Here is an 18,787-nt window from a genome sequence, read left to right as displayed (position 1 = left end):
TATTTAATACATCACATCTTTTAATAGATTAATCAGACATGATTTCCCTTTCATAATTCCATGTTGGATATGCCCACTGATATTATGATTTTCCAACAGTTCCGTCACCATATCATAAAAAATGTATTCTACATTTTACCGTACTACTGATGTCAGGCTATTAGATCTTTGGTTTCCTGGTTTCTCTCTTCTCTTGAACACTGGTGTTGCAATCCACCTGGATCTTTCTAGAATCCAGAAAATTCTGGGAGATTAAAACCAATGAATCTAATAGCTGGAATTCATCGATGTTGTATGTCCCATACCACTGCCACCGAGAACAGATAATTTGGTGTTCAGCCAAATCTCCGTTCACAGCAGCAGGACCAGAGAATCTAGGTTGTGAGTGAGGTCAGAGAAATCCAGCCAATACCTCTGCAGCCACTTATTTTTGGACCTTTGGGTATAGGTTATCAGGTTCAAGCTTTTGGTCCCATTAATTTCTCCGTAATTTTTCTTTCGGTTTCTCACTCTCATTAGACTCTTTCCAACAACTTCCATTTTGATCTTTATGGCTTCTACTGTGACACAAAGGCCAGCATTCTCCCCCAAAAAAGTAAGTGCCCAAGGTGTGGGAAAACTACAATATTTCCCGCTTGTGTTTTGGGCGTACTGACCACAGTGAATCTTCAACCCTCTGTGCCTCAACGTAATTCACTCTGGTAAGTAGTGGGCAGGGCCTATTCCCACCGAGAGGCCATCAGCATAGCGCTGAGCGGGCCACTGCACATGCACCGATCTCTCAGACCGCTGATTGGCGCATGCGCAGTGGTCCCCCAATACCGGCATCCCGATCACTGGCCTCCGATCATTGGCCCACCCCGCAACTCCCCTGATCGCTGGCCTTCTGAACCACCCCACCACCCATTCGCTGGCCTACAGAACCTCCCTGGGCCAGCCCTGATCTCCCACTCACCCCAACCCCGGCCAGCTGCGATTTTCCCCCTCTCCCTGGCCAGTCCCAACACCCCGCTCCAAACAGCCCCAGCCAACCACCTCCCACCCAGATGAACAGGCTCAACACCACCACCCCCCCACCCCCCCCCGCCTACCCTAATAACCAGCCCCAGTAGGCCTCATGCCCTCCCTCTCCCAAAATCCCGATTGCAGAGTGGCAGCGGGTCCCCTTCATGATCACCCCCCCCAGTAAGCTATGGCCCTGCCCCCAGTGGGCAGTGCCAGTTTGCCCCTTGGGCAGTGACAGGGTGCCAGGCTGGCACTGCCAGCTGGAGGGAACCACTCCCAGCAGAGGGCAGAGACGTTAGTGAGCTCAGAGAATACCATCCCGGACCCCTAATCATATTGAAATTCTCATTTCAGTATGATGATCATCTGCGCGCCGATTTCCGGCTCAGAGCTGATTACACTCGAAAAAAGCGCCTGGGAGACTCGGACTGGTGTTTCGGTACATGCCCCTGCTGGTATCTCCCTGCCAAAATATTTTTAACATCTCTGCTACTTCCTTTTTAACTTTATAATTCTTTGTTCCTGCCTCTAAGTGAAGCTTGTTTACTTTCACTAATCTTTTCTTGAACATATTTGTAAAATCTCTTACAATTCTATTTCGTATTTCTTGCTAGTTACTCTCATATTCAGTTTTTTCACTCTTTATCCATTTCTTGGTCATTCTTTGATGACTTTTAAACCCTCCTAATCCTTAGGTTTATGACTCTTTTTGGCAAAGGTATAATCTTCTTCTAATCTAGTAAGTTATTTTAATTTCCCTAGCTAATCATGGTTGCATGACTTTTACAGTGAAGATTTTATTCCTCAAGAGAATGTATATTTGTTGAGTATTATGAATTCTTTCGTTAAATGTTCATCATTGCTAACCTGTTGTAATTTTTATGAACATCAGAGAGATGATAAGATGGTTCCCTCTTTTTCCACCTCTTGATTAATGACAGATATGCTTCAAAAGAAAAAGTTTTTAAAGTGCTGAACCTGTTGTGAACAGACAAATTAAGGGTCCAAAATTGAACATCACACCTGCTTCTCTTGAACTGAAGATTTGTAGGCCTGTGATTCATTTTTGGTCCAATGAAGAAATAGAAGTTGGAAATATATGAAGACAGATTTACAGAAACTTACTGCTGGTAGTGGCAGGTTTCTGAGGCTTCACTCAAGTTGAAATGCAGTGAAAATCCAGCTTTTTTCTTCAAATAGATAGGTTAAAACAGCCAAAATTTTCTGCCTCCTGATGGACTTTAGGCAGGGTTCTTTTCATTAGCTGGCCTGGAACTCTTCTCTTTCTTGGGTACTACAGAAATGTGCCTTATAAATATACTTTATTAGAAACCTAGTCTCTGTCATGTGACCACAGTATCTATTTTTCATTGTTCTCACAAATCATCTGTGACAACTTTTTTTATTGAGATTAGGAGGCCATTAATTCACAGAAAAGGTGTCTGGTATTTTAATTCCTCCTCAGTGAGATATCCTGAAAGTTTTTTTGTATTTTAATGTCTTTAAATAGGTACTGTTTTTAATAGGTAAAATATTCTGTCAAAGAGTCGGTGCAGACTCAATGAGCCAAATGGCCTCCCCTGCACTGTGGGGATTATATGATTCTTGCTCAGACATGAAAACTAGCTCTCATGGCCTTATGTAGTTCTATGTGTATTGATGGGAAAGAAACAGTCACCTGACCTCTCAACTCTATTTTGTTTCAAAGTCAGGTTGCCAAATCTCCAATTTGTTTTTAAAAGTAATGTTCATTTTGAATTTATATTCTGTAAGCCCATACGTCTATATTGTGTGCATGACCTTATATTTTTTAATCTAATTTACCAATCTAGATAAACCCAACTCACTCCATACCTTTGTAATTGTTTTTATTTAAATCAAATATTCTAATTTCAGGCTTAACCATATTACTAATATACTTAATATAAAATTCCCTCATATTATGATCACCCTTTCCCAGAGGAACCTTAATTATAAGATTATTAATGTACCTTGTCTCATTTGTCAATACTCGATCTAAAATAGCCTGCTCCCTAGTTTGATTTTTGACCTATTGATCAGAACCAGCCATTTCGAGGTTAGAATGAAGGTGAGGGGGTGCTAGTATAATAGTGTTGGTCCAGGTTGGACAGGCTTCCTGACATCTTCCTAGAATCAGCCAATTTTCCCAAAAGTGGCCAGGGTGACTGATCAGAGGCAGGCAGACACTTAACATACTTGAAGGCCCAATCAATCAGGATTTTCCACAGATGATTCTAAACCTGCCAGCAGTGTATGGGAATCTCAACTACAACAACAAGGGAGGGTGTCAGTGGCAGCATAGTTGTAAAGATAAATGGCATACCAGGGTAATAAAGGAGACAGCCAAGCAAAGAGTGGATGCATTTTTCAAAATTCTGTAGATTCTGGAACTGATTGGAGGGTGGTAAATGTAGTCCTACTATTTAATAAAGGATTAGGGAATTAGAGACTGGTTAGCCTAACATCAGTAGTCGGCAAAATTCTGGAGTCTATAATAAAGGATAATATCCCAGGACATTTAGAAAATATCAATGGGATTAGACAATGTCAATACGGATTTATGAAAGGGAAATCATTTTGACAAGCCTACTGGAGTTTTTTGAGGACTTAACTAGTAGAATAGATAAAGGTGCACCAATGGATATGGTGCATTTGGATTTTCAGAAAGGTTTTCTTAAAGTCTCACTTAAGAGGTTCGTGTGTAAAATTAAAACGCATGGGACTGGGAGTAATATATTGGCATGGATTGAAAATTAGTTGGCAGACAGGAAACAGAGAGTAAGAATAAATGGATCTTTTTTGACTTGGCAGGCAGTGACTAGTGGGGTCCCACAAGGATCGGTGTTTGCGCCCCAGCTATTCACCATAGAAACCATAGAGACCCTACAGTGCAGAAGGAGGCCATTCGACCCATTGAGTCTGCACCAACAACAATCCCATCCCAGGCCCTATCCACACAACCCCACACATTTACTCCTCTATTCCCTCTAACCTACACATCCCGGGACACTAAGGAGCAATTTAGCATGGCTAATCAACCTAACCCTCACGTCTTTGGACTGTGGGAGGAAACCAGAGAACCCGGAGGAAACCCACGCAGACACGGAGAGAATGTGCAAACCCCACACAGACAGTAACCCAAGCCAGGAATCGAATCCGGGTCCCTGGAGCTGCGAAGCAACATTGCTAACCACTGTGCCACCGTGCCACCCCAATATACATAAATAATTTGATGAGAGAACCAAAAGTAATATTTCCACGTTTGCTAACGACACACAACTTGGTGGGAATGTGAATGGTGACAAAGATGTTAAGAGGCTACAAGGTGATTTAGACAAGTTAAATGAATGGGCAAATAAATGACTGATGCAATATAATTTGGATAAATGTGAAGTTATCCACTTCAGATGGAGAAACAGAATGGCAGAGTATTATTTAAATGGTGAAATACTGGTAAATGTAGCTGTCCAAAAGGACCTGGATGTCCTAATAGACCAGTCACTTAAAGCAAGCATGCAGGTACTGCAAGCAATTAGGAAGGTAAATGGTATGTTGGTCTTTATTGCAAGAGGATCTGAATACAGGAGCAAGGATGTCTTACTTCAGCTGTACAGGGCCTTGGTGAGACCTCACCTGGAGTATTGTGTGCAGTTTTGGACTCCATATCTAAGAAAGGTTATACTTTCCATAGAGAGAGTGCAGTGGAGGTTCATCAGACTGATTCCTGAGATGGCAGGATTGTCATACAAAGAGAAGTTGGGTTGACTGGGCCTTATTCACTGGAATAAAGAAGAATAAGAGGGGATCTAATTGAAAATGTACAATTCTGACAGGGCTGGACAGACTGGATAGAGGGATGTTTTATCCTCTGGCTCGAGGGTTCTAGGACAAGGGGTCCTCAGAATATGGAGTAGATAATTTAGGACTGAGATGGGAGAAACACCTTCACTCAGAAGATAGTGAACTTGTGGAATTCTGTACCACAGATGGCTGTGGTGGCCAAGTCACTGAATATATTTGAGAAGAAAATAGGATTTCGAGACTCTAAAGATGTCAAGAGGTATGGGGAGAGCACAGGAATATGGTGCTGAGATAGAGGACCAGCTAGGATCCTATTGAATGGCCGAGCAGATTCTAAAGCCAAATACTTTCTTCTCCTCCTATTTTTTATGTTTTTATGTCTGTAAACCTGTCTGCAGCCAGTGTCCTCAAACAAGCCAGCTTTCATGTTTGGAGCTCTGCAGAGCAAGGGACCAAAGTAATTTGCTGCTGCTGGAAAGGTGTCCTACAGGCCCTAAGTAGCTACTGGAGACAGAACAAACGTCCCTTGAAGGCTCAAGGCAGCATAGGCTCCCTTTAGCAATGTGGTTCGTGTTTCCAAACTCTGATTCCTGCGGTGAGGTGAAGAGTGACCATAATTGGGCATGCAGTTACATGGTACAGCTTTGCAGCAGCCAAGAGAGCTCTCATGGCCAGAAGAAGCCATTGCTCATAGGAGCATAGAGGCATGCAGTGCAGAAAAGCTCTTCTTCCCATCGAATCTGCACCAACAATAACCACCACTGAAGTCACACTACTCCCATTTTCCAGCACTTACCCCATATCCTTGAATGTTATGATGTTTCAAGTGCTCATCCAAATACTTTTTAACGGTTGTAAGGCTTGCAACCACCACTACTTCCCCAGGCAGTGCATTCCAGATTCCCACCATCTTCTGAGTGAAAAAATGTTTTCTCAAAAACTCTCTGAATCTCCTGCCCCTTACCCTAAAACTATGGTCTTTCATGATTGACCCCTCAACCAAGGGGAACAGCTGCTTCCTATTCACTCTGACCATACCCCTCATAATCTTATATATCTCAATTGCGTCCCCCCTCAGTCTTCTCTGCTCTCGAGAAAACAATCCAAACCTATCCAGTCTCTCCTTATAGCTCAAATGTTCCATCTCAGGCAACATCCTGATGAATCTCCTCTGTACCCCCTCGAGTGCAATCACATCATTTCTATAGTGAGGTGACCAGAACTACACACAGTACTCCAGCTGTGGCCTAACCAACGTTATGTACAGTTCCAACATTACTTCCTTGCTCTTATTCTCTATGCAACAACTAATAAAAGCAAGTGTCCCGTATGCCTTCTTAACTACCATATTCACGTGCTCTGCCACTTTCAGGGATCTGTGAATAATTAACCCACGATCCATCTGTTCCTTTGAGCTTCCTCATGTTGTGCATTTCATTAGATACTCCCTTGTCTTGTTACTTCTTCCAAAGTGCATCACCTTACCCTTATCAGGGTTAAATACTATCTGCCTCTGCCACTGCTCTGCCCATCTGACCAACCCATCTATACCTTCCTATAACCTATGACCTTCTTCTTCACTATTAACCACCCTACCAATTTTGGTGTCATTTTCAAACTTGCTTATCATTTCTCCACATTATCATCTATATCATTTATGTATATAACAAACATTAAGAGCCCCAGCACTGATCCTTGGTAGTGGACATGGAGGATACATGGGCAGAATGCGCTACTGAGCTCAGTAGGTGTATTGGCAGAGGCTCAACTTTATCCAGATGTCTAAGTACCAATGGCTACGCAGACTGTGCCTTTTCAGGGAGGAGCTATGTGGAATAATCGTACAGGAGTTGAGACCATTGGGAAGTGAAGGCCATCTAATGCAAAACACCTTAAAAGTGGCACTGACACTCAATTTTGAATCTCTGATTAAATTCTTTGAATACTTAACATCCTATGCACGTTCACAATATATCCTTTCCATCGAACAACAATTGAAAGAGAGAAGTTCCAGACACGAAAAGATTTATTTAACAGTGGAAAATAATGAAAATACTCCAAATATCACTGTTTCTATAGATAAAATGGTAAATGTGATTACACCTCGGCCCAATCAGTAGTGAACTTAATATATTGGCCAGCTCGATGGAACATGCTTTTTGTGGTCTCCTTTATGCAGTGATGGGCTGCTGACTGACAGCTCCAGATGAAACCTGAAACACACAAGAATAGGCCAAATATGCTGGATTTTGTATTGTGCAGGAGGCCATTGACTATACTCATGTGGCCATCAGTGCTCCCTTCGAGGAGCCAGCTCTCTTTGTAAATAGAAAGGGCTTTCACTTTCTTAATATTGAGGGTAAGCAGATTAAACAGATGTGCAGAAGGTTTCCAAGAAGTTACAATGACTCCCACATCCATAGACAGTCCCAATTGCTTCTGCTCTTCAGGTCATCTAAGTGCCTTTGTGGTTGGATCCTGGGGGACAAGCAGTACCCTCTGAACTCATGCTTTCTAACCCTTTCACGTTGCCTCAACACACAGACAGAGGATTCATATAACCACTGCCATATGACTACAAAGGCCACCATCAAGCAGGCAAATGGCCTGCTGAAGATGAGGTTTTGGAATCCTGATATAATACCCTCAAGGCTATCCTGCATGATTTTCATCTGCTGCACATTAGCACTCAAAAAGGGAGTAATGTTAAGCCACTGAGCAAGCTGCATCCTCAGAGGAATAGGTGATTCAATAGGTGTCAGCTGATAAAGGTAACGCCAGGGTGATGCAGGCCACAGCACATTGGCATATGTAGCAGGGAGATTTGTGACCCTCCGAAAAGCAAATGTTACACACGAGGACAAGTGAAGGGGGATGCTGAGCCAAATAATTTATTTTCCAGAGGTGTTGTTCCTGATCTACCATTGAGACCCTCATCTTCTAAGCATTCTAGCGACAGCAAAGTCCAAATACCATCATCAAAACAGGCGCTCTGGAGTACCTTATTTTTACAGACCATAGCCTCATTGGATCTAACATGTGGCTCATGTCAATTGCTGCATTGAAATAAATATACAATTCGTTATGGATTGCATTTTAATGGCCTTTTACTTCATTAAACATTACACAGGTTTTCATTTTACAAATAATATCATGCAGTGAACCTCAAGTGCTAGTCCATACATTTGGGAACATGCATACTGTAGCTCCCTCTTAGCCTTGAGTTGATGTGAAGGTAGGTTGCTGCCTTTCTTGCTCCAGTACATTAGATGGCTCTAGTCTGAGTGCTCAGGGTATCTGAACCCGACTGGAGCCCAGCATATTTGGAATTACCTTCATATATCCTGCAGTCACCTCAGTAATCAAAGCAGGATCCAGTGTTTGTCTTACTATTGAAGGGGCTGAGGATGTGTCTTCAGCTATGGAAGCACTCTTAGAGGAACCTTCATTGCTTAAAGCCTGCCTTTCTACTGCTTTTTAGGGCCTCATATTCATTCTTGTGGTCATCTGGTATGGTTGTGCTCCTGGTGACATGGCCAGCAATCCCAGCCATTCATTGCTACATAAACCTCATGGATTATGCCATGCTTTGGATGTCTGCTCGTAATGCCTGCATTCACTTGATGATATGTTCCATGTGTTTCTCCATGGGGTTTGCCAGTCTCTCAATCAAGGACACCATGCATTCACACGCCAGAGAAATCACGTCAGAAAAGGACTCATGTCACAGATAGAATCCTCCATGATTTGTGCATGGAATGGATTTCTGGAAATTCCGACGGATGTTCACACTTTTAATGCATCAGCTGGAGCCTGTACTGCTTTAAGACCATAATGTTAAGGACCAGATCAGAAACTCCAAGTTATTTTCTGAAGTTAGCCTACATCCTAAGTTTTACATTTGATTTTGGCAAGGGTGAACATTAGATGGTTCACTGTGGGTATGATTCAAGTGACCCACTAGGAAGCTTTTATCAAAATAAAGTTTATTTAAGTACACATTTAGAATCTAACAAAAAGAATTAGCATAACTTTTAACAATTAAAATACTTAAACATGACAAAATATAATTCTAATAGCTAGTTATCACTATGGTTCCAATTTAGCATTATCCCCCATAGATGTAAATCCCTTCTTTATAACTAGTTATCACAGAAACCAAAGATGCTTATGTAGGTACTCGATTTTCAGCCTTTTGACACTTCTGGAGAGTAATCCAGATAGATACCTGTCTTCTAATTCTCATACAGCAACTCCCAGAGAAAGCTCCACCCCAAACTGTAGAACTCAGAGAAAAATACTTATTTTGTGGCAGATTCCAGTCTCTACTTCAGACAGAGCAAGAGATACAGAGAAAACAACCTCTCTCTAAAAATCCCAAAAAAGCAGACTGTCTTGAGTTCTCTGTGAAAACCTAGCTCTACCCAGTCATATGACCCTGCCTGTCAATCAACCTAATCAAGTCCTACTCTGCAGTATCCCAGGGAAAACACAAAACAACAGAACTCTGCAGTAGTTCAGATTAAAACAAACATTGTATCAATTAAGATCAATCTTGAAGCTGTGGTAACAATACAGTGCTACTCGATCCAGACAAAACAGCTCCAAGTGCATAGAACAGATCCTGCACAAGAAACATGACTAAAATACATTTCTTAAAGGCACATTATCATTGCAATAAGAAGAGCCTAAGAAAGAGGAATAGGAGTAGGCCATTCACCCCCTCAAGCCTGCCCCACCATTCAGTAGGATCATGGCTGATTCAACATTTTTCACATCCACTTTCCTGCCATTTCCCATAAACCTTGATTCCCTTACTGATCAAAAATCTATCTATCTATATCCAGCACTGTTCAACAAGAATTACTCTTCCCAATCGTAGAGGCACTCGAGCGAACAATTCAATAAGATCAGTTAATGATGTTTTCCTTTTCATTGCAGGCACTGCCATATGTTGCTCTTCTGATAGTTATGCTGTTCTTTATCTACGCTGTGATTGGAATGCAAGTAAGTGACCTTGTACGATAATACAGCATCAAATTCGTTTAGTATCAATCCTAATGTTATGTTGAGCACAGAACAAGAGAAGCACAATGTTCTGACTGGCAACTGCTTTTATTGTAATTAATGTTTGGGAAAAATGGAGTTAAATATTGGTCTCATCTGATACAGTAATAAATGATGTGGAGAAGCCGGCGTTGGACTGGGGTAGACACAGTAAGAAGTCTCACAACACCAGGTTAAAGTCCAAGAGGTTTATTTGGTAGCAAAAGCCACTAGCTTTCGGAGCGCTGCTCCTTCGTCACATGAGTGGGATTTCAGTTCACAAACAGGGCATATAAAGACACAAACCCAATTTACAAAATAATGGTTGGAATGCAAGTCTTTACAGGTAATCAAGTCTTAAAGGTACAGACAATGTGAGTGGAGAGAGGGTTAAGCACAGGTTAAAGAGATGTGTATTGTCTCCAGCCAGGACAGTTAGTGAGATTTTGCAAGCCCAGGCAAATCGTGGGGGTTACAGATAGTGTGACATGAACCCAAGATCCCGGTTGAGGCCGTCCTCATGTGTGCGGAACTTGGCTATCAGTCTCTGCTCAGCGACTCTGCGCTGTCATGTGTCGTGAAGGCCGCCTTGGAGAACGCTTACCCGAAGATCAGAGGCTGAATGCCCATGACCGCTGAAGTGTTCCCCAACAGGAAAAGAACATTCTTGCCTGGTGATTGTCGAGCGGTGTTCATTCATCCATTGTCAAGCGTCTGCATGGTCTCCCCAATGTGCCATGCCTCAGAACATCCTTTCCTGCAGCGTATCAGGTAGACAACGTTGGCCGAGTTGCAAGTGTATGTACCGTGTACCTGGTGGATGGTGTTCTCACGTGAGATGATGGCATCCATGTCGATGATCCGGCACGTCTTGCAGAGGTTGCTGTGGCAGGGTTGTGTGGTGTCGTGGTCACTGTTCTCCTGAAGGCTGGGTAGTTTGCTGCGGACAATAGTCTGTTTGAGTTTGTGTGGTTGTTTGAAGGCAAGAAGTGGGGGCGTGGGGATAGCCTTGGCGAGATGTTTGTCTTCATCAATGATATGTTGAAGGCTCCGGAGAAGATGTCGTAGCTTCTCTGCTCCGGGGAAGTACTGGACGACGAAGGGTACTCTGTCCACCGTGTCCCGTGTTTGTCTTCTGAGGAGGTCGGTGCGATTTTTCGCTGTGGCACGTCGGAACTGTCGATTGATGAGTCGAGCATCATATCCTGTTCTTATGAGAGCATCTTTCAGCGTCTGGAGGTGTCTATTGTGATCCTCCTCATCTGAGCAGATCCTGTGTATATGGAGGGCTTGTCCGTAGGGGATGGCTTCTTTAACGTGTTTAGGGCGGAGGCTGGAGAAGTGGGGCATCGCAAGGTTCTCCGTGGACTTGCGGTATAGTGAAGTGCTGAGGTGATCGCCCTTGATAGAGATGCGTGTGTCCAAGAATGCAACCGATTCCGGAGAGACGTCCATGGTGAGTCTGATGGTGGGATGGAACTTGTTGATGTCATCATATAGTTGTTTCAGTGATTGTTCATCATGAGTCCAAAGGAAGAAAATGTCATCGATGTATCTAGTGTATAGCATCAGTTGAAGGTCCTGTGCGGTGAAGAGGTTTTGTTCGAACCTGTGCATGAAGATGTTGGCATATTGAGATGCGAATTTGGTCCCCATGACTGTTCCCCGTGTCTGGATGAAGAACTGGTTGCTGAAGGTGAAGACATTGTGGTCCAGGATGAAGCGGATGAGTTGTAAAATTACATCTGGAGATTGGCAGTTGTTGACGTTGAGTACTGAGGCAGTTGCAGCAATGCCATCATCGTGGGGGATACTGGTGTAGAGTGCCGAGACATCCATTGTGACAAGGAGTGCTCCTGGTTCAACTGCTTCACTGGTTCACTGTGTGAGAACCTCTCCGGCTACGTCGAGGGCATCCTGAAACCCATTGTACAAAGAACCCCCAACTTTTGTCGCAACACTATGGACTTCCTACAGAAACTCAGCACACATGGAGCAGTTGAACCAGGAGCACTTCTCGTCACAATGGATGTCTCGACACTCTACACCAGTATCTTTAAGACTTGTTTACCTGTAAAGACTCGCATTCCAACTATTATTTTGTAAATTGAGTTTGTGTCTTTATATGCCCTGTTTGTGAACTGAAATCCCACTCATGTGATGAAGGAGCAGCGCTCCGAAAGCTAGTGGCTTTTGCTACCAAATAAACCTGTTGGACTTTAACCTGGTGTTGTGAGACTTCTTACAGTCATAAATAACATAGCGTATTGATGAATTAAACATTTTTTAAAATTCATTTGTCGTGGGACATGGCTGGCCAGCATTAATTGCCCATCCCTAGTTGCCTTCGTTCAGAGGGTAATTCAGAATCAACCACATTGCTGTGGCTCTCTTGTCGCATGTAGGCCAGCCCAGGTAAGGACAGCAGATTTCCTTCCCTAAAGGGCTTTAGTGAACCAGATGGGTTTTTCCAGCAATCGACAATGGTTTCATGGTCATCACTAGATTCTTCATTCCAGATATTTTTTATTGAATTTAAATTCCACCATTTGCTGTAGCGAACCTGGGTCCCCAGAACATTAGCTGAGTTTCTGGATTAATAGTTTGACGATAATACTACTCGGCCATCACATCCCTCATTTGTAAATAGTAACTAATCTGAGAAAACTCACACAACATTCGCTGCAAGGTGCAAGATTTTCATTCCTTCAGCATTTATCACTGTTCCAAACACAAACACGCTCATGCTAAAAAGAACTTGGATATATCATTGCACTCTTCCCACATGCACTACATATTCAAAACGCACATATATGGCAGCAGTAGTTTTGAGAATTCAATCAAAGCATACAGTAACTTGCATAAAAATAGCAACTTTAATATCGTAAAATGCTCCAATGTACTTCACAGAAATGTTATCAGAGAATTCTGACAGAAAGCCACTGAGGAGAAATTAAGTAAATATTTAGTCAAAGAGCTGGGTTTAAAGGTGCATCCTAAAGGAGGAGAGAGAGGTGGAGAGATTTGGGAGGGATTTCCAGAGCTTACAGTCTAAACAACTGCAGACACAGCTACCAATGATGGATCAATGAAAACTGGAGACCATAAGAATCAGAAATGGAGGAAACTAAAGTTCTCATAGAGTGCAGGTCTGAAGGAAGTCACAGAGATAGAGAAGGGTGAGGCCATGGAGGGAGTTGAACACAGTGAAATGAAGTTTAATTTGATGAATTACTGATCTAGGAGCCAATATAGGTCTGCAAACATGGGTGGGTGAATGGAACTTAAGCAGAAATTCAGATATGGGCAGCAGAGGTTTGGATTAACTCAGATTTATGGCAGTTGCAAGGGTGGGGGACTGCCAGAGCATTAGAATAGTTGAGTCTGAAGGTAACAAAAGCATCGATGATGACTTCAGCACATGGTCTGAGGCGAATACCCATGCTGTTGCAGAGATGGGGACAGGCTTGGTCATGGAGACAATATGGGATGGAAGTTCAACAACGGTCTTTAGGAAGCCAGGTTGCAAATAATTCAATTCAACCTCTGACAATAACCAGATTGGTGGATTAGAATTGAATGCTAGGATTGGGCGTTTGTGGCAGGGGGGCCAAATGCTACTTGATAAATAGTGGAGGAAATGTCTGCAGATCCAGTACTGTATGTGCTGTGTAGGGAAGTGGTGTTTAAGTAGAGCTGGCTGTCATTAGTGAATGTGTGGAATCTTATGTTATCGGCAGTATTTCAGACAGTGAAACCAGCAATATTGCCAGAGACAGGCTCCCAATTGGCCACCTTTGCAATTGCCATCGTATTAAGGACAGTGGGCAGGCTTCCTCAACTGCTTGCTCAATCACAGGACTGGCAGTCTTGGCAGCTCCATCAGGAGTCACAGGTGCTGCAAAGGCATGTAAAAGGACTTGAAGGCATCCCATCAAGAAGGCACCCTCAGAGGAGTAAAACTAAATTAATAACTCAGAGGGAGAAAGATGTTGGGCCCCTCAGAACAGAGGGGAAATCCATCTAGATGCATCATTGATTTCAAATAAACCTGTTGGTCTACAACCTGGTGTCGTGTGACCTCATCATTGAGGCTACAGCTGCTATTTTTTATGCCTGTGGCTCCCTCTTAGGGGCATAGATCCTTCCACTCCAATGGCCCCTGAACTGCTGCAGGGAAGCCATATCCATTGAGGTGGCAGCCTTTGCATGCAGTGGGGTCCACTGTACTGCCGGAAAAATATTGCCAAGTCTTCTAAATCTCCCATAATTCAAGCTTTGGGTATTTAAAATGGCTGCCCGCTTCTGCAGTTCTGCCAAACTGCATCTTACCTATCTGCTCCTGTGAAAGTTTCTTGGTGACAGGAATGCTTTCCACTTCTTTCACAGCACCCCACATCCAAGCCCACCACCACAAGGCCAGGAAAGTTAAGCCATATATTTCTGGATGATGTCACCGAGGGACAAGACAAAATATCGAAACTAAAGTAGACTGATATAATTCTGGGTTTTTTTTCATTTTGTAGGTATTTGGAAAGATTGCCATGATTGATGAAACTCATATCAACAGGAACAACAATTTTCAAACCTTCCCACAGGCAGTTTTGTTGCTCTTCAGGTTTGTAATGCTCCCATATTTCTAGAATTGTCACTCAATTTCTATGTCCAATAAATACACAAGTTAGTGTGATAATGTGTGATTGATGCTTTTATTTTAGACTCTATGGAACATTCCCTCTGTAGATATATGAGAAAATCCTGAAGCTTACACACATTAGGGGGACTTATTGTCTTCAATTTGCAATATGCAAGTACAATGCAAATTTTAAAAAATCATGGAAAACATGGGCTTGAAATTAATGTTTCCGAACCAGTAACCTGGAAGATGCTAGCTGTTAGAGATCATTGCCCTCCACTGTAACAGACTTTTCTTTTTTCTTTCCTTGCAGTTATGTCCTTTTTAATATACTCTTTCTTCTGCTGTTTGTTTTCACAAGGCTGTATAGTCTATGTGGCCTAAAAGATAGGCAAAAGACCTGCTGCACATTTAATAAGGTGCACAAGATTGACTGAACAATTAGTCTTTCTCTGTGTTTCTCCATTCCTTCCCAATTAAGAAGCAACCAGCCACCATTGGACCTTGCTCCCAATTCATCTCTGCCACACTGTGCTTGACAGTCGTCACTGGATTTTATTTCCCAGTGCACATTTTTTCCTCTACCTTTTTTATTGCCACTACTTAGCGCTGAACACATAACTCCGTTGGCTGCCCAAACAGCCAGTATCAACTCATACTGGCTCAGCTAAACAAAGCGGGGAAGGCATATGACTGGTAATTTGAATATTAGAGAAAGAACTATAGTGCGGAGATGAAATCCCCAAATGCTGTTCATGAACTGCAGTTGACTATTTCTGCTCTGGTTTAAGCCTTCAATCATTACTTCAAAGCTTAACTTTCAAAGTTTTCTCTTCGCTAGTCTCCCTACCTTCACCAAAAAAGCTATCCATAATCCTGTGGTCTTTGTCCTGCATAAAATCCAACATTCATTCCTCTGACACCAGTCTAGTTCTCGTTCTTTGCTAATTTCACTCCATCACTGTGATCCTTCAGCAATGTCTTACCATCATCCCACCTGTTTTTAAAAGTCTCCTTAAGATTATGTTTGATGATGTAATCATACCCTTTCCTAACCTTGTTACTCCCTCCCTTTCCTCTTCTGGTTGTTGCTTGGTGTCCAGCTTTCAGTAAAGATCACTGTGTGAAGATCTCTACAGAAATACAATTTAATGTTATAAATTCCGCTGCAACCATTGAGCATCACTCTTCATGCTTAGTGATACTTGTAGCTGTTGATATTTTCCACTCTCTCCAGCAAAACAGTTGGGAGAGAGTTGAAGTTTGCAGATAAACAGGCAACTCCATGAAATGAGTTTCTAACCCACTGCACATTCACCTGTTGTTGTTTTTACAGCAGCAGGTTTTGTGGCGTCCGCGTTTCCCATTGTGCAGAGAGAGAACATTCAGTATCATAAAATCAGGCTCCAACAGTGCAATTAGGAGCCTAATTTAAAGTTGATTGCTTCGGCATGGATTTCTCAAAGGTCAGGAAATCAAGAAGGAGTAGCAAGCACTGCTGGTTCCACAGGTAAGTCAGAACTGCTTGTGGGCCAGGAGGCAACCCTGCCTCTCAGGGAAGTCTTTGCCACCCACCCACAACCCATTCTGATCACAGCCTCTGTCTCCCTTCTCCCGATCACTTGCCTTCATCCTCCAACTGCAATGGTCCACCCACCTTGATGTTGAACCCTCCCTCTCATATCTGCAGCATGGTGGCACAATGGTTAGCACTGCTGCCTCACAACATCGGGGACCGGGGTTCAATTCTGGCCTTGGGTGACTGTATGGGTGGAGTTTGCACATTCTCCCTGTGCCTGCGTGGGTTTCCTCTGGATGCTGTGGTTTCCTCATACCTGTCCCCAAAGTATCCTGCAGCGCCAGGATTTCCTTCCCAGCTGCTGGCCACGCTGTCAATTTGGTAGCTGCTGGATAGAATACGGCTAGTGGGAAAGAAGTAGTCCAATTTAATACTCTTCCCATTTGTCTGCTTCATAACTAACAAGTAATGTAGATGCCATGCCAGAGAGAGGTTTACAATGTACCAATGGCAAAATCTATACATAACATTTGTTGCAGATAATAAATTATAAGCATTTACAGCAATGAACTGGTACTAAAATAAACTGTGCATTTTTAAATGTTATAGTAAGAAGTCAGCTGTTAGAGGCTGCTCTGTAAATAGTCACAGTTGCATACCTAAATATTGTGCAAAACTAGCAATTCTTCATTCTGAAACCATAATGTGAAGCAACCCTGGAAATCACAATTCCAAGAAATTGTGTTGAAAACAGTTCAGAGAAGGTTTACCAGATAAATACCTAAAATGCATGGGTTGTCATATGAGAAAACATTAGACAGGCTAGACTTGCATCTGCTGGAGTTTAGAAGAGACTTGATTGAAATGTATAAGGGTCTTGACAGGCTGGATGTGGAGAGAGTCTAGAATCTAGAACTAGGAGGGTAATGTTTAAAAATAAGGAATGTCCATTTAAAACAAAGATAAGGCAAAATGTTTTGTCATGAATCTTTAGAACTCTCTTCCTGAAAAGAAGGTGGAAGCAAAATCATTGAATATTTTTAAGACAGAAATGGATATATTCTTGGTAAGCAAGGAGATGACAGATTATCAGGGGTAGGCGGGATGCAGATTTGAGGTTCCTGTCAGATCAGCCATGATCTTATTAAATGGCAGAGCAGGCTCGAGGGGTTGAATGATCTACTGCAGCTCCTTGTTCGTATGATTGTATTGGTAAATCAAAAAAACAGTCTTGATTATGGTTGATGCATTTCAAACATTATAGCTGGTAATCATCATGGACTTTATCTCACACACAATGGACCAGCCAGTTAAAAGGGAAAAACTCTAGTTCCCTTACTCAGCTGCAAACTGCAATTAATGCATAGGATATAATTTTATCTGAACAGATACATACACAGTGGGGAGGTTGGGTCCTTTGTTATTATGAGTGGGATCTGCCATGGCTCTTTAACTCAGCCACAGCATTAACATCCCGCTTCAGGATTTCCCAAACAATTACAGATTGTAGGTGACTCACATTCTGTCAATGAAGGCTCTCTATTTAAAAGCATCCAGCTGGAGTCAGAATGTCTGCAAAAACCCTTGCTTTTATGAAGCAAATTGAAGATAAGAACATGGAAGGAAGGAAGATGCTTTTTACTCTGAGTGTGAAGAAGAGGCCAAGTACACAATCTACATAATGGAGGCTGTGAGCAACTGGAGTGTATTGCCCAGGATCTGGAAACTGTCAGAAAAGTTTCATTAGATTGGCAAGCTGAGTGCGAAACCACTTTCGAGTAGCATCCATCACCCTCTATCTTCCCAGGATTCTCCTGCACAGCACTCTTCTGAACAATCCACCTTGCAGTTCCACAAATTCCTTTCACTCCAGGCATCACCATCAGAATAGCCGACACTCAGAATAACTCTCATCCTATTGTCATCTCAGACCTATCCCTCACAATCATCCTCCGCAAATGTTATCATTCCATCCTCAGCAAACATCCTACTTCTCACACTCATAATTCTCTACCTTCTCTCTTTACAGGAGAAGAGAGCATACAGCTCCAGGGAGAAGCAGAGAACCTGCAGCCATTGCCACCCTGATTGCATTGGAGAAAGATACCTTTAATATTGGCAGGGTAGGACATCTGTTAGTTGTTGGCAATAGAGAGATGGGGTGGCCCATAGACATAATTAGCTCGATTGAGTTTGTACTCTTTTCCCATATCAGCACCAACCCATGTCTTTGATCTCCCACAGGTCCTTCAAGGGTGATAGAGGAGATGTTATGATGGAATAAACCGAGGAGTCCTCAGATGAGGGCAAACATTCAGGGAATGCACATTCTCCAGGAGCACAAATAGACTCACCTCATGGGCAATGGACTAGAGATAGCTAGGTTGTAACATGGTGACAAGCACATCATTTATGGGCAGGAGCAGATGCTGAGAGACAGGGACTGCAGTGGAGAGACCCTGTCAGAAAGTTCAGCATGCTTCCGTTCTGCTCAGCTGGATGTAGTCATCCAGAGAAGTTGTGGAGAAGTAACTGGAAATGTGGGTGCTTCTGTCAGCATTTCCAGAGGCTGTGAGCATCTTGAAGAGAGATTGGAGAGTCTATCTTTAGCATGCTATGATGTCTCAGGCATTTGTGAAAATGTTTATGTACATGGAAAGAGTGGGCACTGAGAGCCTGCTGGCCCAGATCTATGGCCTATATATGCTGTCTGTCACTTTACACAGAATGGAGCGAAGCCTCACTGACATGCAACAAAG

At 42.8% G+C, this 18,787-nt stretch overlaps 1 protein-coding gene across 1 annotated transcript in view; it reads left to right on the top strand.

Moving 5' to 3' along the window:
- Positions 1-18,787, top strand: part of LOC144498638 (voltage-dependent L-type calcium channel subunit alpha-1C-like) — a 1,025,631-nt gene that overhangs the window by 873,414 nt on the left and 133,430 nt on the right. Inside the window, exons 33-34 of the mRNA XM_078220060.1 lie at positions 9,769-9,834; positions 14,400-14,491. Coding sequence (XP_078076186.1) covers positions 9,769-9,834; positions 14,400-14,491 — 158 coding nt within the window. The remainder of the gene's footprint in view (positions 1-9,768; positions 9,835-14,399; positions 14,492-18,787) is intronic.

The sequence above is a fragment of the Mustelus asterias genome, chromosome 9 (assembly GCF_964213995.1).
Source record: "Mustelus asterias chromosome 9, sMusAst1.hap1.1, whole genome shotgun sequence".
Lineage (NCBI taxonomy): Eukaryota > Metazoa > Chordata > Chondrichthyes > Carcharhiniformes > Triakidae > Mustelus > Mustelus asterias.
The sequence above is the reverse complement of the archived record's forward strand: the minus strand, read 5'-3'. Positions and strand labels throughout refer to the sequence as shown.